At 40.2% G+C, this 25,074-nt stretch overlaps 1 protein-coding gene across 1 annotated transcript; it reads left to right on the forward strand.

Moving 5' to 3' along the window:
* Window positions 1–143: 143 nt before the first annotated feature.
* LOC139474450 (centrosomal protein 43-like) lies at window positions 144–23,413 on the forward strand. Its single transcript, XM_071257481.1, has 18 exons — window positions 144–254; window positions 1,827–1,880; window positions 2,512–2,566; window positions 3,140–3,228; window positions 3,779–3,931; window positions 5,436–5,465; window positions 7,706–7,762; window positions 9,586–9,656; window positions 10,017–10,078; window positions 13,593–13,735; window positions 14,667–14,869; window positions 15,277–15,291; window positions 18,230–18,316; window positions 19,714–19,841; window positions 20,738–20,815; window positions 21,633–21,678; window positions 22,266–22,419; window positions 23,253–23,413. Exons 1-18 carry the CDS (start codon window positions 144–146, stop codon window positions 23,331–23,333), a joined length of 1,617 nt encoding a protein of 538 aa, XP_071113582.1. The 3' UTR covers window positions 23,334–23,413.
* The last annotated feature ends 1,661 nt before the right edge of the window (window positions 23,414–25,074 follow it).

Consider the following 25,074-nt stretch of genomic DNA (forward strand, 5'->3'; position numbering starts at 1 on the left):
CTCTAAAACAGTTTGTGTAATCATAAATTATGTTTAACCGTGATTTAGGCATCTATAATTGAAATATGAATGCATTAGGAAAAAAATGAGTAGTTTATTTTTTAGGGTACTAAGAACTGTCCCAACTAACTTTACCTAAGCGCATGCGCAGCGCACTGTTTCCGAACTTCAAGATGTCTGCCGACGAAGATACAGAACTTAGAGATTTGGTTGCCCAAACGTTAGAAACTAACGGTACTTTGGGCAAAATAAGGGTAATTTGCAAATTCATCCTTGTCTAATCTTTTTGTTTGTCCATGTTCTGTAATTGTCATTGCTGGAATGTGGTTTGATGTGCACGTCTCGCGTTCTGAAGAATATTCTGCCGTGCTCCGACATGCACGCCACTTTGTTTACGTTCGATATTGGACACTGACAGTCATTGAAAACATCACTTTAGGCATGAATGATCACATTTATATTCTTGGTCTGACATTTTGATATAGTTAATGCCAAGTTGTACAACCAAGTTATTATTTTCCTTTGATTGGTATCAATGTTTTTCACTATTCCTGTTAATATGGCATTGCCCAAACCGGTAGGCAGGATCACTGGAATCGGAAGTTTCGAATGTCAGTTGACGCATGATTGAGCTATATAAAACCTACCTTCTGTGTACCCTGCCGCATATTATGAGATATTGGCCCACCGTTGTACTCTGATACTATACCCGAATCTACCTGGGTAATCTAAATTCTGCATTCCACACTTTTATCACCCAGGAATACATCCAACGAGACTTTTTATGACGGCCACATTGTGTTGACAATAATCACACAGCTATGCAAGCCAGTAGATTAGGAGCCGCTGTAACTAGTGTCAGCAAGGAACTTTTCAAACAACATCAATATAAGTAGTGAATTGCTTGACTGAGTTTTGAGATCAGGTACATAACATTAGTATCTTGTCTGTCCTCTTGTCCTCAGATAATGCCTATAGTGTAATCATATATGCTGTGTAAGAAGTTTGAAATGTCAACATGATCAGTATTCAAAATTATGCGTGTAAGTCCAATATAGTTCAGGGAGCATTGTCATAATTGTGTTTAGGTAGTCAAAAGATCATGTAGATTCTCGCACTGCTGAGGTAAACCTCGATGAAACCCTTCTTTCGTCTTCTTGACAGCCAAATCAGATAATGAAATACATTTCACTGTGTGTACAATCAGACTGCTGCTCAATACATAAAATCACAACAATTGTAAGAACAGAATACCACAATGGCAAGATATTTAACTAACTCTAAAGAAAAAGATACATGTTGGCTGTGTCAATGTCAATAGCTGACACAATTTTTGTTGATGGAAAATGTTTTTCAGGAGTGTCATCGATAAATAATCATACTTTCATTGATAGAATTAATGCATAAACTGTGTGGTTTGCAGTATACAACGTTTCATCCTTAGTAATTGTTTCAGTGCAAATGTCACAATTGTGCAATTCGCGATCAGAAAACGCCCTGGTTATTTACGATTAACAACAACTACCCAGTATCACACAGGAATGTGTCAGTGTGTACATCATTTCAATTTCAAGAATACAGTCTCATGATAATCATAAGAATGAATGAATATCAAAATGTGCCCTTTATGCGTTTATGGACATCATTATCATGTTCATGTGACTGGTCTCTCATCCAATGGAAAGCTATATATGGTGTAAACATCACTTTAACAAAAATGATATGGGAAACACTGTTCGAATTGTAATATTAATAAACAAAACTCACTCTCTCACTCACTCTCTTGAAAATGTTTGACTTTTATCCTGTTAATATTTCAATTCCAGGCACAACTTCGGGCAAGCGTATTCTTGGCATTGGAAGAGCAAGAATCAGTGCAGGTAATTAATTTTCTAGTCATTTTGGTTAGAAACAATAGCAATCATGGTGATTGTCTATTGAAAACCAAGAAAGTAAGTACCGATCAAATTTTATGTTCTTGTTGAATATGTATATCTATAGCAGATGCAAAATAATATATAAAACATGAAAAAGAAGAGTAATACCGTTACCAGATAAGTACGGAATGTAACAGTAAGTTGAAGTATTGAATTCTTTAGTTTTATCTTTCAAGTCAAGAGGAAGTGAATTATATCATGTACATAATCAGCAGAAAAAGCACTGAAATCTATTTGTCGTGTTAGAAATGTTACATCTTCATTAAAAACTGTATGTAGATGTCGTAGATGCAATCAGAAAACAGTGTCATTGGTAATGAATCTACTTTACCAGTATTTCCATGTTTACTACATGTAGCCCACTTTCTGATCGACGGGCTGTTTAAGGAGTATATTATGAGGTTGCAGCTATTTCTCTAGTGTCTATATTAATTCAGAAATGTTTGTCTAGGAAAATGGCAAAGCATATGGTCAATATTTGCATATGCTCAATAAATGGTATATCAGTTGAAAGATACCTCATGCATCTTGACATGCTTGTTGCATATCACATAAATCGATGATCCTATTTCAGAATAAAACTCCATTCCTAAACAAAGACTTAAAACAGTTCCTGTCTACCAAAGAGGGTGAGTTTTTCGTCTTGTGAACTTGAGGCATCCTTTTGCAACTTCTCATGTGTTCCGGGTGCACGGGTGGCCCAGTCATCTAAGGCGCCGTGATGTTCTGTGCAGAGTTGTGTCCCTTGGGCACACCAGAAACCTATGATTGTGGGTTCGAATCCCGGTTTGCCCCGATTATGTTTCTAGGTTTGTCAGCACCATACCCGTGCTCGTGGGTTTCACTGAAGTGGTAAACGTCTGAGACCTGCATCACTTGGGCTTTCCTCCCACATTAGGCTGACACGCCATGATATAACTGGAATACTGTTAAAAGCAGCATTAAACCCAACTCACTCACTCACTCTCATGTGTTCTACTGTCTCGTTTGGCATCATGGTCCTCTGAGCATGCTGATCAACATTTATTATGTTGAGATACTAATTTTCCTTTATTTGATTAGAATAGATATTTCACACCAGACTTTGTAACTGGATGAAATGAGTTTTGTTTTCATATCCCTGATTGGTGAATAAAACATGTAAAATGTGTATAACTGAAAGGTTTTAAAATTTGTGACTTACTTCGTTTTGTTGCTTTCAGGTCGGCAGATAGCGAGTCTGGTTCGTGAATTCCTTGAGTTCTTTGACTTGGAATTCACATTGGCTGTCTTCGACCCTGAAACAGGCCTGGTAAGTATGTTGAAGATATGCAAAGCGGAAGTTTCTTTGATCTGTTGATTATCATGACTGCAAGAAAAAGTATTTCAGGTAAAATGGGGGCGGTCGGGTAGCCTAGTGGTTAAAGCGTTAGCTCGTCACACCAAAGACCCGGGCTCGATTCCAGACATGGGTACAATGTGTGAGGCCCATTTCTGGTGTCCCCTGCAGTGATATTGCTGGAATATTGCTAAAAGCTGTGTAAACATGGTAAAAAACATTCTCACTCACTCACACAGGTTAAATTGGAAGTCATTAATAATGATAACAGCAGCTGATTACTGTTCATTCTGTATTTGATGAATGCATGGGGACATTTCTTTTGTAAAGCATTTCTCACATGTTGATGCTACATAACAGGTGCCAATAATGCACGAATCCAAACAAATTCACGTGTCATATGACACGCCATAATTTGTCCCTCCTTAGCATAGTAAATGATTAACACACTACTATTTTCTCGCTGCCGTGGTGATACCACTTTTTCTGTATGTTGACTGATGGTGAGTGTTTATACCAACAGGGTCAAGATTATGACAAGCGTGCCACACTAGCGCGGGAGTTGAAGCTCCCTGATACAGGCTCCTCCCCCAAGGCCCCCTTGCTGTCCGAGGTGGTTCGTCCAACTCCGCAGGGAAGCAAGCCACCGCTCACCCACTCCAGGTCTATAACTGAAGTAAGTACATACAGCGTGTAACATATACAGATGCATCTTCTCAAGAAGAGAGTTACTGACTTTAAAAGTCCAGTTTCCACCAATGCCGAACCTAGCTGGAATTCCTGGGCTTGACTGAGCGCCACCAGTGGTTATTATGAGTTATGTCCCTTCTAAACCTCTCCTATGGACCAATCAGATTCCACCTCTCGTATCACTTGCATTTGTTTCAAACAAAATGGCGGCGCCCAGTCAAGACCATCTGATCGATAATGAGTCTTACATTGTGAAGTGCATCAAATGGTGTGAGCACCTTGATTAAAACATGAAAAGATTTGGAAAAATATCTGTTGACAACAAGTTGGCAGTGCACATGCTTTGCAAATCCCTGCAATTGATCGAAATCTGCACGGCAGTTTACGAACCGTTTTTAGATATCGTTGCTCGATTTTGATTGGACTATGCATAGACTCGATTGTAGCCAAATTGTAACTCCATTATACCAGCCTTGTTCAGCAATTCAGGATACTGGACTTTTATAGTCTGTTAACTCTCTTGCCTTGGGAAGATGACGCAGATGATGACATTCCTTCTACAAGTCTGGTATCTCTCAATGTCACATCTTGTGTCTTTTGCGTTTGAACATATTCAAACAATTCTCTCTCATTATTAACATCTCTATTGTGTTGAGACATATTAGAACGAGTCTCTCTCAATATTAACACATCATTTGTGTACATATATATAAGAACTACTCTTTCTGTCAGTAGTAACCATAGTAACATCTTTTTTTGTGTTTAGACATGTACAATGGTTATGGCCACTGTACATACACTAGAAGTTGCTGACACTTCCGGAAAGCTTTGAAATTGAACTAAAACATCAAACACTTGATATCCTATTTTAATATTTTTCATTTTTGTTCCTAGCTCAAACATATGCATTCTATAGTTCAAATATTTTGGTCAACATTTTATGCATTACCTGTATCATTTTAAGAATGGAATGAATTATTTAGTTTCTCTGCCCATGAATTAGTAGTCATGTCCTTCTAACCCTAGAATTAAGTGAAACAGTCCTAAGGCCACTTCCACGTGATTCTCACAGTCACATTGTCAGTGTAAGGCACAGCCTAACACGATCATAACATTAATACAGCACATTCAGCAGCAGTATGATCCATATCTTCTAATCATAAACACAGAGTCTAATCATGATGAGACCCTTGATGATCCGGGGTAGAATAGGTCTTCAGCAACCCATGCTTGTCGTTAGGGATCAAGTGGTCAGGCTGACTTGGTTGATGCATGTCATCATATCCAAATTGCGTGGATTGATGCTCATGATGTCAATCACTGGATTGTCTGGTCCAGACTCTATTAGTTACAGACTGCCAGCACATAGCTGGAATATTGCTGAGTGCAGCGTTAGGGACAACCAACCAACCAAACAAACCATGATGAAGTAGAGCCGCTGTCTGTCATGTATGCTGGTAGATACTGTATGGTTCTGTGCTATTCTCTAGGAGGCTGAGGACACCGTGAGAATCCCCAAGGTAACCTGTGGGTAGTGTCCCACTCCAAGTGGTGGTACATGTGTCTTGTGTTGTAGCTACACTACTTGTTCTCCTTTAAGTGTCAAATGTGTACCATGTTGACTTGCACTGCTAATTGTTATGCACCCTGGTAGCTACAGTTATATTGCATGTTTCGTTACCTTGATAAGTCTGCAGCTCTACAGAATGTCAAAATACCATCCTTTTGACTTAAACATGCACCGTAGGGTTAAAGCCCACATACTCCTATGAAAATTGCAGAAAGTTTGTGAAAATCACCCCCTAACACCCCCACTACCTTATCTCTTCAAATGCATAGCTCGGGTCTGTTCGCACCTGATGTTTGTCCCAGTCCATTAGACAGGTCAAGTTTGACCAGATTGTTGATTTTTCAAGGGATTACAATATATTTGTAATGCAAACTTAATTCCCCTTATTATGGTTAGGTACAAAATTTGTTTGTACATGATTATATGACTTCAACTTATCACTGCTTCAGTGTTACTGTTAGACATGTTAGAGGAAGTAGAAGTGTTTAAATTCAGTCAAGAAGCATCACGCAGGTATGCAATCATGGTAATATATTATGGTCAGAAAATCATCGATTATGACACTTCATATTTGGTATGTGTTGTTAGTAGTGATGGGTATTGGCCTGACTTTCATATCAGCATGTTGCAATTATATTGCATGTGTTCATTCATCAGTAACCTGTTATGAGCGAATAAGTTTAGTCTAATGCTGCTTTTATCAGTAATCCAATTATATCACGGCATGTCAGCTTAATGTGGGAGGTAAGCCTGAAGATGAAGGTCTCAGAAGTTTATCTAGACATTTATCCAGACAATTACCTAAATGTTTATCCAGATGTTTATCTAGAAGCATAATTGGGAGGAACCAGGGTTCAAATCCACAATTATCTTCATAGGTTTCTAGCATGCTAGAAGGACTAAACTCTGCACTGCAGCAAATTTATCTGAGGACAACTCCCACATCCAGAGTAGACATCAGACTTCCCCCGCACACTTTTGACAAATTCGTCACCCATTATGTTAGATGTTGTCACAACGCATGTGTAGTAGACACATGATATACGGGAAGCTGGTCATGAATAGTTTAACTTTTTTCGATCACAGGAATCAAGTTGATAACTTCGGAATTTCGTTTCATTTCGACTTGCCACTTATGTAAACTTTGCCAACAAGATGAAAATATGAATGATTTTGAAAAACGCAATATGCTGGTATTTTCCAAATATATTCTGATACATATTCATTAGCATTTCAAATCATGGTATACCGGTAATACTGTGCACCTCTATTTGTAACTACGTTGTTATGTCAGTTCTTGTAATCTGTGTTGAATCCCACATGGTCCAAGTTGTAACCATGGTAACAATGTTGACTGTTTGTTCTTGCTGCATGCTTCCAGCCAGGTTTGATAGAGATGAACAACCTTGCACTCCAGTTTTCATCTTGATTGTGGATTATTATAATGGATTAACATTGGAATTTAGGCGTTTTATCATTTTTATACTATGTATAATTAGAAGACATTTGCATATTACTATACTGATTATATATCTAAGGCACAATTTATTGTTTGATAAGCTCAAGTACATTGAGGAACTATTTGTTTGAGCATGATGTGTTTGAGGGCAGTGACTGTGATTCTATTAGATCAGAATGTCGAAATAGTATCATCTTTCCTTTCGTATTGTGATATAGCTGTCTAGGCAGTTGACACACAGCATGAGCTGGTAAGGAACTCGCCTCACTGCAGCGTTGAATACTAGGGCTGGGATGATACACCAACTGTGCAATCCGATACGTATCATGATACCTTGCTCATGATCCGATATGTATCACGATAATTGCATGTGCTCGGTGGTGCGTGAGCCATGTTTTTCATAGACATGATGGCCAAATACCTGGCACAGTATCGATTTACAGTTGGCAGTGTCAAGTATGGCACAATGGATGAAAATATTTACGTTTTCACTTCTCATTTTCACTACTAATTAGTGTTTGGTGTAACATTTATTGAATACATTTAAGGTAAGACTCAAAACATTTTAGTTTGTGTGCAGTTGTGATCGATACTTGTATCGAGAAGTAAAAAATCGCAATCCACCAATGCATCGATGTATCGTCCAGCTACTATTGAATACATACTAACATAGAACACGTGCTGAGATGCAGCTGTCTGACATCACTATCATGACATCATCACTGTTTCAGGAACTCACAGCCACACAGATAGAGGCTGCACAAAAAAAGTTTGAGTATTATGACAAGGTAGGTCAGCACTTCATTAGTTGTAATCATTTTATGAAAAAATTGTTCAATTACATATTGTTCAACATTGGACCAGATTATATTGTAGAATTTTGATGATAGAATAATAATCATAACAATAATGTGCGTACTTGTGTTGCACTATGCTCCACACACAAGGTGTGTGCTCTTAGCGCTGTCATTATTACCCATTCAGTTGATCAGTGTGCACTCAGGTTTATTTCTCAGCTCCCTAGGGAGTATACAACCCAAGCTGCCTTGTCAGGCGGCAGAAGGTTAACAGTCACACTACCATTTCATCCTGCCATACTCAGTTTTTTTGCTGGTTGAACAGAGGCATATTTCAGCAAAGTCACTTGACTAGGGAGACAGCACAGGTGCTTCAGTGTGGGGCAGGACCGAAGCCCTAGAAACTCTTAGGAGTCAGGCTGCCATAACCCATCCAACTATTCTTCGCAACCGACATTGCTTAACTTCGCCTGATTTATGAACTGTTTGCTGTGCACAAGACTACATGCCACCATGGACCTATAAGTCAGTTCAGCCGGGATAGTGTAGGATTTTGTTATTCACCCCAAGACGTTTTGCAAGGAATATTAAAAGGACACAGTCTGTGCGTCTGTCTGTCTGTCCGTGCTCCCATACACAACATTGTAAGTCATGAAGCATGTGACCTTGGACTGTACGTGCAAGGGGTTGTATGCCAGACTTAAAATTGTCGCACAGATTTGGTGGTGAGCAGACACATATTGCTTTCATTGACCCAAATGCTCAAACACATATATTTATTAAGAAAGCAACAGCATAAATCATGCGACGTTTGCAATGTGCCATAGGCATGTTTCAGGTGGGCACACGTCAGACTATTGTTGCCCAAACATTGGACCGCCTCCGTGGTAGAGCGGAAGAGCAGAACATTGGGGTTCGATCCCCGGGTGCGCCTCATCAAAAGATGTTAAAAGATGGTAGTTGTTACCGTGCCTGGTGCTTGGCATTAAGGGGCTAAAACAAGGACTGATCGGCTCGGAGTCAGTATACTGTGTCTGAGTGGGATATTCATGTAAAGCTGTGGCATGGTATCTCAGTGGGCTAGCACTGAAAAATTGTCATTAGTTTGGACTAGTACAAGCAGCCACACACACCTACACAAACACATATGTGCATTCAGATCGCTATATAAGTGCAATAATCTTGGACGTGGTCCATCTAGGTTCTCCCTGTACTTCAATGACCGAAGGAATCAAGTTTGGAGACGTCCTAATGAGTGTTTTATGGATGTTAATGGCATACAGTATGATCATTTTGGGGGTGGGAACGTAATGGTACGGTATCCCAATGACTGGCTTATCTATGCTCTGGTATGGTCACAGGTCAGTACTAACGGGACATCATTTGTCTTGGGCAACGTTTTATCTTTCAAGACGGTTATGCTTTACTCATCATGCCAGGATTGTAACCCAATTCCTCCAATAGCAAACCATCCACGTCATGGCCAGCACTCACTCCTGAACGTGTTAGTTACATTGGCTGCAAAAATTTTGAACTTGACCCCCGACCTCTTTAACGACCTAGTTCGCCACCATCTCATCACACTAACTGTTAGAACCCATTAGGTCTGATCGCCTACTCCCCAGCAGATATGATCATATCATTTTCATTAGCCAATACCATATATATCCGAAGATAGGTCTGGATGATTCCCACTATCCCCTACTTTTTTGCATAGTATATTTATTTGTGACTGGTATTTATCATCTTTACCATTGCGATGTACATTGATGACGTTGTCCTCTTGTTATTATATTTGCTATGTATTTTTCCAGGATGGCAGTGGTTCAATTGACAAGGACGAATTACGAGATCTCTTCATTGACATCTTCCCACATTTCCATAAGTAATAAAGCTTCTTTATCATGTCCATCTTCTGTTTCTGGTAACTGAGACTGGTAATCTTTGTTCAATGTTTTCTGTCTTTCTGTATCCTGGTATCACATTGATATGGTATTCCATTGATATTTTCAACATCAGAGCATACAAAGGAAGTCAATGCAAGTGCAGATAGCAGATTTGGTTTGACAAGGAACTTTGACTAATGAATAAGTATAACTGATCTAAACATTAAAAAAAAGTAATCTTGACAAGTTATCATAGACATTAACAGAAAGTGGTTGACATTTGAAATCATGTCCTTTTTGTGTTGTAATCAAATAATGTGATGTAATGTTATGAACAACTTTGACGCTTGTTGTTTCAGAAATATGCTTGACAGATACGTAAATGACGAGTTCAAAGCAGTCGACAGTGACTTTAGCAGCAGTGAGTATAGCCCGGTTCAGACTAGCCAGATGTCCACTACTGTTCAAGGAGTGCCAGTGTTTTGAGGACATGCTGTTACATGTGTGAAGTGATGCCCTGTGATAACTCTTCCTGTTCACTTTATTCTCTTTTTTGTGTCATGGTTAAGTTTCTGATGTTTTTGTGCACCCAATATCACATTTTTCAATATACTTTGTTTGTAAGTGATGACTAATAGATGGTACACATGTTATGGATAAATTTTATTTATGCCCTCTAGTAATTCATCTGATATGTCTCAGAAGCAATCGAAATAGGCTAGAATACAGAATACATTTTTGGATGCCTCAGTAAAATAACAGTTGATTTGTCCTACACACGACTTGAAACCGATGCTATCGAGTGTCATAAGTGTCATATTTTTGGTTTCCAAAGTTAATGAAAAATACTATGTGTGTTGAAATGTGGCCACGATCACAGATGCGGATGTGCCATTATGGAACCTCTATTTTCAAGTAATATCTCTATGTTAATCAGTGTGTTAATGTTCAATTTTCTATTTGTTTAATTTACATTGATATTCAGTTTTCTGGTTTAGTCTTTTCAAACCATACAAATGCAAGTAGAGATATTTTCTTCTGCATATTTTGAGCTTTCTAAATAGTCATGCTGTCTAGCATCAAACAAACTTAGTAGATGGGTATCAGGTATTCTGTAGATGTACCTTCAAATATTCTAGATGTTTTTGTGATTGGATGTTTATTGCTTGTCAAAACTATTTCTGACCTTGAAGTCAGATTTTGCCTGCAGTACATTATAGTTGATGGGACCAGAAGTATAGTGAGTTTTATTTCCTATAGGAATCTACTCACTCACTCCTAGAGGTAAATACTTCTGCAAATGACTGCATGAAATCATCTGTTCTTCCAAGGATTGCCTGTGTAGGGCAGTGATATGTAGGCCTGAATGTTGCATGCTGGATTGTTGTTGACGTAAAAATGTTCTTGAAAATGATGACATGATGAGAATGTAATCAGTGCATTCAGACACTGTCTGGTGTCTCAATCAGATGTATCATGTCATTATGGATATGAAGGGGTCTGTGCAGAGAGTTGCTTCCCATGACTATACCAGGATCCACTGGTTTCAGCGTTTATGCCATATTTGGTTTCACCAGACTGTTAGACATCCTCAGCCTATATCATATCTCCGACATTCAACCATCTTCCCGTGGCAAGCGTGTTAACTGACTGTAAAGGTCCAGTTTCTACCCAAGGCTGGAATTTGGGGGCTTGATCATAGCGCCAGCAGTGGCTGTTACAAGTTATGTCCCTTCTATTTCCCTCCTATTGACCAATCAGATTTCGCCTCTCATATCACTTGCATTTGCTTCAAACAAAATGGCCACGCTCAGTCAAGACAATCTAATCGATAATCAAAATCTATATTGGGAAAAGACGGGTCTTTCTTTGCCAAGTGCATCAAATCACATGAGCTCCTTGATTAAGAACATAAAATGATTTGGAAAATATCTGTTGACACACTTTGCAAATCCTGTAAATGATCGAAATCTGCACAGCAGTTTACAAACCAGATTCCCATTTCGTTGCACCATTTTGATTGGACTATGCATAGACTCATTAGTCCAGCCAATATATAACTCAATAATTCCAGCCTAGTTCGGCTAGGTTGGATCTGGACTTTTATGGTCAATTAACTCCCTTGCCTCAGGAAGATAACATTAAGCTGACAAACAGTGATGTGACTGAGATACTGTTGAAAGAGATGAAGGACCTCCCTCCCATCATGTCCACAAATGCGTTAACAGAGCAGCTGCACTTCATGCTACCTTCATGTCCTTTCATTACATTTTCTCTTTTTCATGTTTATTTCCATCTTTTTCTGTCTGTTTTCCACTTTATCATTTCGTTCATTCCTTCAGTTATCAATTCATTTGAAATTAAGATTAATCTGGTTAGATTTTATTGTTATTGAAGGATTTATTTTATGATGAACTCATTATGATGCTTATGAGGAATCTGATAGATGTAAATTTGAATGTACATATATACATGGCATATGGGACCCATGAAGATCCGTGGCAGAATAGGTCTTCAGCAACCCATCTTTGCCGTAAAAAGCGACTACCGATATGTTTGTCGTAAGAGGCAACTAACGGAATCGGGGGGTCAGGCTCCTGACTTGGTTGATGCATGTCAATGTATCTCAATTGCATGGATTGATGCTCATGATGTCAATCACTGGATTGTCTGATCCAGACTCGATTAGTTACAGACCGCTGTCATATAGCTGGAATATTGCTGAGTGTGGTGTCAAACAAACAAACAAACAAACATGGTATATGTTTTCTAAAATGTTTGACAAGAGAGCTATGTACCTGATAAGGTGGAGAGTGCCTGTTGTGTGTAGTCCAGGATAACATAGGTAGTATAGTGAGTGTGTACTAATGGAAGTGAGAAAATACTCAACACACAACTGGGTAGGGTGCACTAGCTGTTGTAGTCGGTGATGGAAAGGTGGAGAAACTGCAAGGATACTTGTAAATCTTTGATTAATATATATACTTGTAAATCTTTGATTAATATATCAGTATTGAAACCACTTTATCTTGTTAAATATCAGTCACTGCTGGTTATGACAGTGCATCGTCTCAGTATATAACATGCTTGAGAGGTTGGCCAGGTACAGTGAATGATAGTATACCGATGATCTGCTAGTGTTTGAACTGCACGTGGCATGATACCATCCTGCATGTATAACTTACCTATGAACATGCTCGACATGACTCTTACTTGAAGCGACTATGCTTGCCGTAAAAGGTGACTAACGGGATTGGGTGATCAGGCTCGCTGACTTGGTTGATGCATGTTATCGATCCCAATTGCTTGGGTCGATGCGCATGATATCGATCACTGGATTGTCCGGTCCAGACTTGATTGTCTGGTCCAGACTAACTCCCCTCATATAGCTGAAATATTGCTGAGTGCGGCGTAAAACAAAAAAACAACCAACCAACCTTTACTTGACTCACGGACAGTGTTCAGGCAGCAAGCATGGTAAATCTTTATTCTCTGTTGATGCTGTTCCTTTTTGTTGTATCTTCGATGAGCATGCCTGTTATGTAAGGGAGATAATCAATGATGAGTTGTGTATTCCTGTTTTGATACCTGTAGTGCATCCCTTGAAGGAAAATATTACAGGGATTTTGTGACATGATGGAACATTCCGTTCAGTAGCGGTTCATTGTAGCAGAGATTTGAACTCTAGATCATTGTAGTCATTTCATTGATAAATCTATCATAAATAGTCTTATTATTAGGGTATTCCTGTATTACTTGATATGTGTCTGATGAAGTGATTTAATTTGGAGTCTGTCCAAGCATGAGAGGTCCAGCTTATTACCTAAGTACTATATTTCAAACACAATAGTAAACTACATGATGCTACAGACTGTAAAGGAGTTAGATAGTGTGTTACTGTGGATCCCCTCTCACGGACCAGTGATACATTGCAGGTATTGACTTTGAGGAATTTCTGGGGATGTACAAGCGCCTGTTCCTGCTCTGTCGGACGGTGGTATCAGATGATGTGGGAGACATTGTGCCCACATCTCCCAAGAAGATGAGAGATGTCCCTTCATCTCCACCCTCGTCTAAGGTATTTTTTTTATACTTGGATCTCAAGGAAATAGTTTGAAAAAGCACCTTGTGATTTTTGCTCTAGTCCAAAGTTGGCAGTCACAGCAAAATTGATTCAAATCATCATCAATGATTACCCTAATTACATGGACACAATACTTCAGGATCAAATAAGGGATTAGCAGACAACATCTAGACTGAAAACCGACAACAGATTTTAGATTCTGGTCCCACTTTAAGGTACTGATAAAGGCAAGGACAAATTCAGCCTTGTAGACCCGTAATGTTGTTGGCACAAACTGTAGGATTATGTTTCTTAAATACAATGCATCGATAAAACAAGGACTGGTCAGCATGGAGTCCATAAACTGTGGGGGTACAGGTGGCCCAGTCGTCTATGGCGCTGCGATTCGCTGTGCAGAGTTGCGTCCCTTGGGCAGGCCAGAAACTTATGATTGTGGGTTGGAATCCCGGTTCGGCCCAGATTATATTTCTAGTTTTTTCAGCACCATACCCGTGCTCGTGGGTTTCACCGGAGTGATATACATCTGAGACCTGCATAACTTCGGGCTTTCCTCCCACATTAAGCTGACGAGATATAACGAATACTGTTAAAGCAGCATTAAAAAAACAACTCACTCACTCACCCATATACTGTGAGTTGGGTATTCATGTTAAATGGGATTTATGTAGTAAAGACCTGTGAAGATCCAGGTCTTCTGAAACCCATGCATGTTAACGCATCGGGTGGTCAAGCTCGCTGACTTGGCTGATGCATGTCATTGTTTCCCAATTGCATGGATCAATGTCATAATATCAATCACTGGATTGTCTGGTCCAATTATTTACAGGCTGCCAACAAATTTCAGAAATATTGTTGAGTGTGGCATTAAACAATCAAGCAAACAAGACACGTAGTGAAATTCCCAATCTGTTTTCCTCTCCTCCAGTCTTCCAGTTATGCAGAAAACAACTTCTTCAACTCATTAGAAGCCAAAAACCACAAGAACCTGGAACACAACAAGCAGCCATCTAGCGAGGCCAGCAACGGCCCCAAACACAACTCACTCATCGACCTGGGCAGCGACCAGGAGGGCGACTCCTTCTTTGATGAACCTGTACCTGCAGCTGGAAGCTACACCCTGTCCAACAGGTAGCGTTGTGTGGCACTACAACATAGCATGGCTTCACTCTGGTGTAGGGGTAACGCTGTAGACGAGGCAACATCATCTCATTCATATTAGATGTTGTATTGTGGATAAATGTTGTTTATCCTTAACCAAAATAAGTCTTTCTGCCCTAAGTATATATTTTATGTTATTCTTGTTCAAACTAAGGGAAATAGGATGACTTTCACAGCATGCATAACATTATTAACCGTTTACTTAAAAATTGGTCATTTTGACTGAATGATCCCTTGAAATCCTTGTGCATGTCAAGTTTTTCAGTCCACAAATATATATAATGCTTTCTTTGACATGGTTATGTGAACTATGTGTCTCTCTTTGCTTTAAGTAGTACTACTAATGATTATTTTATATTTTGCTTTTCTCTTTATAGGCACAGAAATAAAAAGTGTTCATCAACATGTTTGATCAATATTTAAACAATCAAATAACAAGTCAAATAGATACGACTAACTTGCAATGATAAATTTTAATGTTCCAAGATTAGTTGATAATACATGATGTAAGCTGATACTGTAAATATTGCCATGTGCTCATCAAGATGTACTATTGATGAATGTGACACGGTGCCCTATTGTCTTCCATATGTATAACCCTTCTCCTGTCCTTCATGCCTGCATCAGCCCTGCATGGAAACCTAGTATGAAGTAATACCCATGTACTCCTGTAATGTTACAGGATGTTGTAGACAACTGTTGTTACATTGACACGCCACTGTTATCTCTGCTACAAACGTGTAAGGGTATATGTGATATTATTCCAAGACGGGGCGGTCGGGTAGCCTAGTGGTTAAAGCGTTCGCTCGTCACGCCGAAGACCCGGGTTCGATTCCCGACATGGGTACAATGTGTGAAGCCCATTTCTGGTGTCCCCCGCCGTGATATTGCTGGAATATTGCTAAAAGCGGCGTAAAACCACACTCACTCACTCACTTATTCCAAGGCATTATGCCAGTAGTAATGATAGAATAATATAAGCATCAGAATACATAGGGGGACATGAGTGGCCTCGGTGTCTAAGGCGCTGCAATTCGTTTGCAGAGTTGCATCCCTTTGACAGGACAGAACCAATGATTTGAATCCTGGTTCGACCAATTATGTTCCTAGGTATGTCGGCATCACTGTGTCCATGGGTTTCAACGATCGGTGAACGTCTAAGACCTGCATCATGTGGGTCTTTCCCCTCACATTAACTTCACATCCCATGATATAGCTGAAATAATGTTTGACATGACAACCCAACCTCCTCAGTAGTTTAATTAATATTGGCATTGTTATACAGAGAGACCTTTTGATAAGTCTTGCAGTTTAATCTTTAGAGGGTCTGGTTGTTAACAGGACAATGTTGTTTCTGATTGCTCTGCTGTGCTGCACATGGCTCACTTACTCTCTCCTATCACTTCATCTTTATCAAGACTCCCAAGTGATGTTACAAAGTTCTTATTACGAGTAAACCCTTGAATATGGGGTAGAATTGGTCCCTTGTAACCTTTGCTTGATGTTAGGGCTAAGTGTTTGAGAGTGAGTTGTCAGGCTCTGTGACCTATCTGATTGCAACATACCTCTTACATTGTCTAAATTGAAATTGGCTAATAACTACTAAGGTTTAAGTTCATAGTTGCTGCTTCAAGCAATTTTACCTAGTGCTTCAAGTCAGAACTACCTTGAACTTAAACATGCTATACAACTACAAGAACCCGAAGAGCATAAAAACATCGTTTGGTTCTTATTCCCTACCCAACTATAAATTCTTATATCTTAATAATTCCACTACCCACTGAGTATGATTAGATAATAAATATGACCCTATCTATAAACCTTGATATAGTGTAACACGTCTTGTCTTGTGGACCTCGGAGGCAGCAATGCCCAATACAATAATTTATTAGTTATCACAACACTGCATACTTTTGGAACCAGTGATTTAGGCTAGATCAGTGAATATGTTCACTTGTCACGCGGAAGACCTTTGGGATAATGTGGGAGGCTTCGTCTTCATGTACCCTTCAATCTTTATTTACCTCTACAATTCTGCTGAGTCAACATTATCCCCCACTCACTCTATTAATCCTGGTAAGCGTTCCTCCACCAGTTTTCTTCCATGATATCCTCCTCTGCTGTCAAATCCTGACTATTGGTATAGTGTCCTAAAGTAAGTGTTTAATTGAAGAAAGGGTGCTGTGCACTCTGAGGAGTGTATCCCAGTGAAGCGTGATTAGCCTTGTTGAACATGCTTAATACTATTATATTTCTTACTCATGATAGTAATTGATATATGTTTGGTAATGCAATGCTCAGTTTTCTTTACTAAGAATATCTGTAATACGGGTCTGAAACATTACACCCCCACCTCTCTCCTTCCAATGTCCTTGTGTTGTTCACATTATTGAAATGGTCGGTGTTTGTTTCCAATAAGACCTACTACTACTATAGTACCTGTGATCATGCCATCATGAAAAAGTAGCCCTATGTTTTTCCCTCCCTCCAACATCCCTGTGGTACTTCCCCCTCCCACATCCCTGTGGTAATTCCCCCTCCTTCCCACATCCCTGTGGTGTTCACTTTGACACACTACCTGTACAGGCTCCCTCCCTGCCTGCAGCCAGGTCTCGCCCCACCCTCCCTCCCACATCCCTGTGGTACTTCCCCCTCCCACATCCCTGTGGTGTTCACTGTGACACACTACCTGTACAGCCTGCCTCCCTGCCTGCAGCCAGGTCTCACCCCACCCTCCCTCCAACATCCCTGTGGTACTTCCCCCTCCCACATCCCTGAGGTACTACCCCTTCCCACATCCCTGTGGTGTTCACTGTGACACACTACCTGTACAGCCTACCTCCCTGCCTGCAGCCAGGTCTCGCCCCACCCTCCCTCGAGCATCACTGTGGTACTTCCCCCTCCAACATTCCTGATGTGTTGTAACAGTAATCTCAGCAATTCAAAATGATTCAGCTGTAAAACAATTTGCCAAAATATTGCTACATCAAATTCTACCTCCTACACGATGGTGCTAATTAACAAGTCCAACATATATGATGAAGGCTATATAGATAGTGTGGATCAGATTAATCTCCATTGTCTTTTAACTTTCAATGTTCGTTTTTCCAAGCAAGTAAGATGCTTTATAAGTGTCACCATATAATATTCTTATCCATCCATTCATCTGTCTGGTGCATTGCAAGATTTCTGGGACACCTATCACCTGTGTTGCACATGGCTTCTTCATCTGTTTCATCACAACTCTCTAACCAGATTCACGCTATCAGCATGTCATCTCGTCACTTTTTTGTCACTTGCCATTCATCCATTTGTTTATCATCACAACAGAAATGTTAGTCCCTCGTCTCATAACCGACGCAGCAGTTCGCCTGGGCGGACGTCCCAGATTCCTGTGTATATCGCGGGGGCCAGGAGGTTAGTGGAGGACCTACCACCTACCTAACATCGTGTTAGAACTGCCTGCTGCATCAGTCACTGTTTGGTTTACTTCGTTCATGTGCTTCTGTTTCACCGTTTAGTTTCACAGCTTGCTGAATCAGCCTGACGTTTGGTTTGGTTACTAACAGCATTTGTGGATTTTGTGTTTTGTGACGGGGATGAAGTCTGGGAACACTAAACTAACACTGAATATGTTCGAGGTTTAGCATGAGTTTGATAGAAGACAGTAGAGTCACTTCTTGGTGGCTCTGCAAATAGCACTTTAGGGAAACAAGAACAGTGTTGGCAGTAGAGCTTATGCACGATGCTTTTATTGATTTATTAACCTAGGTTTTAGTTTGATAGTTAAGAACGTAAATTTATTCAGCTTAGCTTGAAATATCGGTTGCATAAATGCTATAACACACTCCATTTCTCAGTACACTTTGTTGATGTGTCAGGTTTTAGGTGCTGTGCTTTGACTTAACCTGTCTGCGTAGGGTGACTTGCTGGTGTTGAATCACTGCTTGAGATGCATGTCTGCATCCTTGTTCTCATCCATATAAGGCATTCTGCAGTAGAACCCTCAAGAATAGATACACACAAACCACTTTGTTATTGTCCTGCCAGGTAGTTTGTAGGAATGCGACTTCCTCTGTGGGCTTCGAATCTCAGTGCATCCCAGTCTTGTTTCTGGAATTTTCAGCACCTTTCCCGTGCTCAGGGGTTTCACCCAAGTGGGAAATGTCTTCTTCACTTCATGCTTTCATCCCACAACAAGCTGACATGTCGTGATATAACTGAAATACTGTTCAAACTCACTTTCTCACTCTGTGTGTGGGATGTAGTAGACTCATAAGGTGGTTTGTTCATTAAGGGAAAGCTATGTTAGACATTGAGTATGGGAGAAATAGGAAATATACTTGTTGGCTCTAGCCATCCTGAACTCTAGGGTTCATATTCAAGAAAGATAGTGACTCTTATGGGTCATTTAAAAACTTTAAGAAAACAGCAATGTTTGTTATTGGAAGATCGCTACTGTTTCCTATTTGTGGACATAAATTACTAACATGCTTTAACATAATCACCTCTTTTAACATGTTTGATTATTTGTTTATCCTTTGTTACATTTGTTTATTGTTGAGTTACTAATCTTTTAACAGTTATTCATTCTTTAGCACTGACTATCTTGGATTTACAAATGTAATATTTATTCTTTTGGAATATGGGTTCTAGATTAATAGTTCTGTGCATGGGTTTTCTGAGGTAATTAACCTAATATGAGAACACACAGGCCATAAAGTTTAATAGTCCGTGTGTATGTCTGGTAAAATGAAATTTCAAGTAAACTACGCTACTCTTGTTTCAAACTGTGTCCCACTTGATCCCTTTAGTGAGGAGAAGGACAAGAAGCCCACCTCCAACGGAGGAACTGCACAGAAGCACGGCACCGGCAACATGAGCTCCTTGCAGGGTCTGCCATCACTCACCTCAGACAAGGCACCACCAGCTCAGTCTCATGGTCAGAAGAATTGTTTTGTCTCTTGGTTATGATGACGCAAGTAATGAAGTTGAGTCCTAGATTCACTTCAATTTTGATCCTTTGTCTGTCGGAAGTAGGAATGTAATCTATGAAAATAATTGTTGATTCTATATCGATAAAACGCAAATATGATCACATTATATCCCCATCTGATATTGCTGGGATATTACTAAAAGCCGCTTAAAACAATACTCATACTCTATTTCATCAAACAAAGTTGTTCGAAGTCATGTATAAGATTGTTGAGGATGATGTCTTACACAGACCATCTTCCCGTGGCAAGGGCGTTAAATGACAATAAAAGACCAGATACCACCCTTGCCAAACTAGGCCTGAATTTTGTAGCTCAATCTTAGCACCACTGGTGGCTTTTTGAGTTATGTCCTTTATGTGTCCCTCCTATTCGGCAATCACATTCCACCTCTCACATCACTTGCATTTGCTTCAAACAAAATGGCTTCAAACAACGCCCAGTTAAGATGATCTGATCGATAGGCAAAATCTCTTTTGTAATGAAATGATTTTTACTTCGTGCATCATATCACGTGAGCACCTTGATAAGAAACATGAAAAGATTTGGAAAATGTCTTTTGACGCCCAGTTGATGGTACACACGCTTTGCAAATCCTGAAATCAACGGAAGTCTTCACGTTGAAATCCATATTGTTTACGAACCGGATGTCTAGTTCGTTACGCAGTTTTGATTGGACTATGCACTCGTTAGCCCAGCCAAACTGTAACTCCGGAATTTCAGCATATTTCGGCAAGGGTGGAAACTGGACTTCTATAGTCAGTTAACTCCCTTGCCTCAGGAAGATGTACACAGCATTATGCTGTTGTTACTGTTTGATAACATATGTCCATTTTCATTTTAGGAAATAGTTCTTTGAATGCCAGTTCAGATCCGAATCTGCGATCGCTTGACAAGAGGATGGTTGACTTGGGATTTGGGGGTAATGAAACTTTTTCATCTTTTCTTTCATCTTGATCTTGTGCACATCTACACCAACATACAGAGAAAGATATTTATAGACCTTAGAAAGTTAGTGGGTATGTGTCCAGACTAGTGTAAACTTTATTTCACTAGTCCCCAGTGTTTGTAGCTGGTCCTGCTTAAATGAGACAAAACTGTTTTCTGTTTACATTTTCTGTTACTTTTATTCCGTTCAAACTGGTTCATAATTTTATCTCTGAAATGTTGCTCGTCAATAAGGTCTTGCATCTTTGTGGTTTTACTTGTCCTCAGCCCAAATTAGTTTGGTCTCAGGCTAGTGGACTAGCGTGAATTTCAAAAGCTGGGTAATGCAGATTATGGGAGAAATGTTCTCAACTGAATGTTTTCTGTGTTGTGGCCACATTTAATGAGTGATTCCCGACACTAATGCAGAATATGAGTGTTGTTTTGTTCACTGACTGGGGCGGTCGGGGAGCCTAGTGGTTAAAACGTTCGCTCTACACTTGACATGGGTACAATGTGTGAAGCCCATTTCTGGTGTCCCCCGCCATGATATTGCTGGAATGTTGCTAAAAACGGTGTAAAACCATACTCACTCACTAACGGGATCGGGTGGTCAGGCTCGCTGACTTGGTTGATGCATGTCATCGATCCCAATTGCGTGGATCGATGCTCATGATATTAATCACTGGATTGTCTGGTCCAGACTCGATTATTTACAGACCGCCGTCATATAGCTGGAATATTGCTGAGTGCGGCGTTAAACTCACTCACTCACTCACTCACTCATTCACTCACTCACATTGTGATTTCAGACAGTCAAGAGGACTTTGAATATGAAGATGACTTCCAAGACTCGGTGTAAGTAGTTTCGTTTGGGTGGGGTTTCTTGGGTGGTCTCAACATGCTCAACTTGGTCACAGTATTTATATAATGTTGAGGTAGTATCATATTTTCCTTTTGTTCACGGCTTAGTAACTGATGAGGTCACATATTGACTCGGTTAATGGACATTCCACAAGACACAAGACACAGGTTTAACATATTGGTCAGGCTAGAAAAGTGCCTAATAAAAAATCCATAACATCATGAAAAGTATATAGAATGACTTAATGGCATTGGTGTGAAGCCAAATAATACTAAAACTGTTCAGATGACACCACAGGAGATGTGTTGGTGGACCACATTTGTAGACGGGTCGTAGACCCCATGGTACTTGATTAACCATGGTTAATAATATTCATAGTCAGCATTATTTGTCACATGTGCAAGTAAGACACCTCCTAAGAGGTATTGGTGGACCACATTCGTAGACAGATCTAGTGTGGTTTATATTCATCTAAATAGCCAGCATTAGGGTGCCCCATTGTCACACATACAAGAAAGAGCTGCAGTCTAAAAGTATTTGTGATGTTTGAAGAATGCTTCAGTCTGTCCTTGTGTTGCAGTCACAGCGCCAGTGCCAAGAGTCCACGGGTCAAATCGGAGGCCAAGTCGGTAAATGAGAATGGTGGTGGCAGCATCGCAGAAGAGATTGAGGAAGAAGATTTGGATGACTTCTCCATAGAGGGAGAGGATTTCCTTAAGAGTGACAAGAGTGAGGTGAGGTCATACTTGCACATACTGTACTGGCTTGACACTTGTCAGTGTTTGAATGTATTAATGCACCAACCATCAGTGCCTGAGGCATGTAGACCGCCTCCTTGGTCTAGTGGTAGAGCGCCCGCCTGGAGAGCAGAAGGTCCGGGGTTCGATCCCCGACCGCGTCATACTAAAAGACGTTAATATTTATTCTATTTATTCTATTTAGCATTGGCTTGTCATGCTGAAAATCTGGTTCAAATCCCCTGATTGTTACATTAAGTGAAGCCCCCTTTGGATAACCCAATATATATAAGCGTAACACTATTTTTCAGGGCATTATCATTTGTAGAAGCCGGAGGTCTTCCATTAGCAGCCCAACGAAGGAGGGCAGTTGAAAAGAACAAGGGCTTCTTCAAATGATAATGCCCTGACAATTAGCATCACCGTTATTATAGCTAAAATGGATAGAATTTGTTATCAAATAAAATTAAACAACAATATCGGATTTGAAACATTTACTGCAATCAACACACAACGAATGTCACTGACCCACTTTTACGTCATAGAACAAACCAGATAACGTCATCTAACGCCCGGTGTGATAATGGTTACAGTGGTCAGCTCATTTCTGAAAACGTGCAGCCGGTTTAATTGTAATTCTATCTATTTTAGCTATAATATTTCTTATGGAGGCATAAAGTCATACTCAATGAATATCTGGCCCTGGTGTCTATAGAGTCGTGTTTTTCATTTAGGAAGTATGATATTGCTTCAAAAACAGATCAACAAACTATCTGTTGTTCAAGTATGCCATGTACAAAGTTTGCAACAGTTAACTGTCTCCATTTCAGTTTGATGACATGACAACAGACAGGAGTATATCCCAGGCTGACGGAGGCTTCGACTATGCAGAAGAAGTGCATTTACCATAGCATCGTCACTTACAAGCTGCACTATGTCAGAGTGAATTATGGAAAAGAGGATTGTGTTATGGGTGGATGATCAGAACATGCTTCAATGTCAGCCATGAGCCAAATAGTGAAACTTTCAGATGAGTCAGAGATGATATACTGTTCTCTCAGTGAGTCTCATTTCTGATGTCCCGCCGTGATGTGGTTGGAATATTGCTAAAAGCTGTGTCAAAGCGGTCTCACTCAATCCCTCTCAGTGAGTGTCATTTCTAATGTCCCGCCGTTATGTGGTTGGAATATTGCTTAAAGCTGTGTAAAAGCAGTGTCACTCAATCTTTCTCAGTGAGTTTCATTTTTAAAGTCCCGTCGGGATGTGGTTGGAATATTGCTTAAAGCTGTGTAAAAGCAGTGTCACTCAATCCTTCTCAGTGAGTTTCATTTCTAAAGTCCCGCCGTGATGTGGTTGGAATATTGCTTAAAGCTGTGTAAGAGCCGTCTCGCTCAATCCCTCTCAGTCAGTTCATCATAGTGACTGTGAACACATTCTCTCAGAGTATCCATTTGGTATATCTGTTAACATTGTTGTTTTGTGAAAAGTAACTCATGTCCTCTTGCCAAATAATAAATCAACACAGCTAATACTTTACTAAATCCGGTAGGCTTCTAGGATATTTGATTGCATGATATAATAGTTGATTACTGTTACGTGTAGTTATCCAGAGACGATGGTGTCAATCTCCAGACAGAGAGCAAGGGGCCAGTATGTGAGAATCTCACTGAATGTAGCAAAGATAATTTAAATCTCTCCTCAGGGTTATGGTAAACAGTGGGTACCCTGTGTTTAATCAAGCCAGGGGTGTCATGATGGTCCACAATACATTAAGCATTTCTTTTTTTCTCGTATCAATACAAGACCTGTTCAGGGATAATTCTTGGGTGGGGCCTTTCTCTTTTAGCCCCTTGATGTGAAATAAGGCCCACATTTTCAAATATAATGAGTCAGTTTAACATCGTGCTGTGTGGGCAAGTGTGGGTCTACCTCTGGATTATTTGAAATTTCACATGAAGGGCCCATGTCAGAAAATTCCTAGAGTGAACCCTGCCTGTTAGAAGCAAGTAAGGTATTATTGTGGCATGGTCTGTCCAGTCGTCCTAGATGCTGCCGGGGGCACGGATGGCCCAGTTGTCTCAGGCGCCGCGATTCGCTGTGCAGATTTGCGTCCCTTGGGCACGCCAGAAACCTATGATTGTGGGTTCAAATCCTGGTTCGCCACGATTATGTTTCTAGGTTTGTCAGCACCATACCCGTGCTCGTGGGTTTCACCGAAGTGGTAAACGTCTGAGACCTGCATCACTTCGGGTTTTCCTCCCTCATTAAGCTGACACGCCGCGATATACCTGGAATACTGTTAAAAGCGGCGTTAAACCCTACTCACTCACTCACTCACCTAGATGCTGCCAGCAGCTTGTGACCATGGGTTCGAATGACTCTGATAATGTTTCTTAGTTTATCAAGACTATTCCCATGTTTAGGTGTTACACCAAAGTGGTAACTATCTCCAATTTACGTCTCTCACTCACTCACCCACTCACTCAATATGGCTGGTAGAAATCTTGACTGTCAAGTGACAGGTTATGATACAATGTTACTCTGATATGGCACATTTAGGTGTATCATGATTCCCTTGGAATTGGTTCTGTTACGACAATTGGTTCTGATCAGATATCTGTGCTAGCAGAACTACGTGTATAAGGCTGATTG

This window comes from Haliotis cracherodii, unplaced genomic scaffold, assembly GCF_022045235.1.
Source record: "Haliotis cracherodii isolate W230 unplaced genomic scaffold, xgHalCrac1.p SCAF_3, whole genome shotgun sequence".
NCBI lineage: Eukaryota > Metazoa > Mollusca > Gastropoda > Lepetellida > Haliotidae > Haliotis > Haliotis cracherodii.

Excerpts from the sequence above, each read along its gene's own strand:
- LOC139474450 (XM_071257481.1), top strand. The coding sequence starts at position 144 with ATGCGCAGCGCACTGTTTCCGAACTTCAAGATGTCTGCCGACGAAGAT. Across the intron at positions 1,881-2,511 it reads AAGAGCAAGAATCAGTGCAG|AATAAAACTCCATTCCTAAA; the intron begins GTAATTAATTTT and ends ATCCTATTTCAG. Across the intron at positions 19,842-20,737 it reads ACCACCAGCTCAGTCTCATG|GAAATAGTTCTTTGAATGCC; the intron begins GTCAGAAGAATT and ends TTTTCATTTTAG.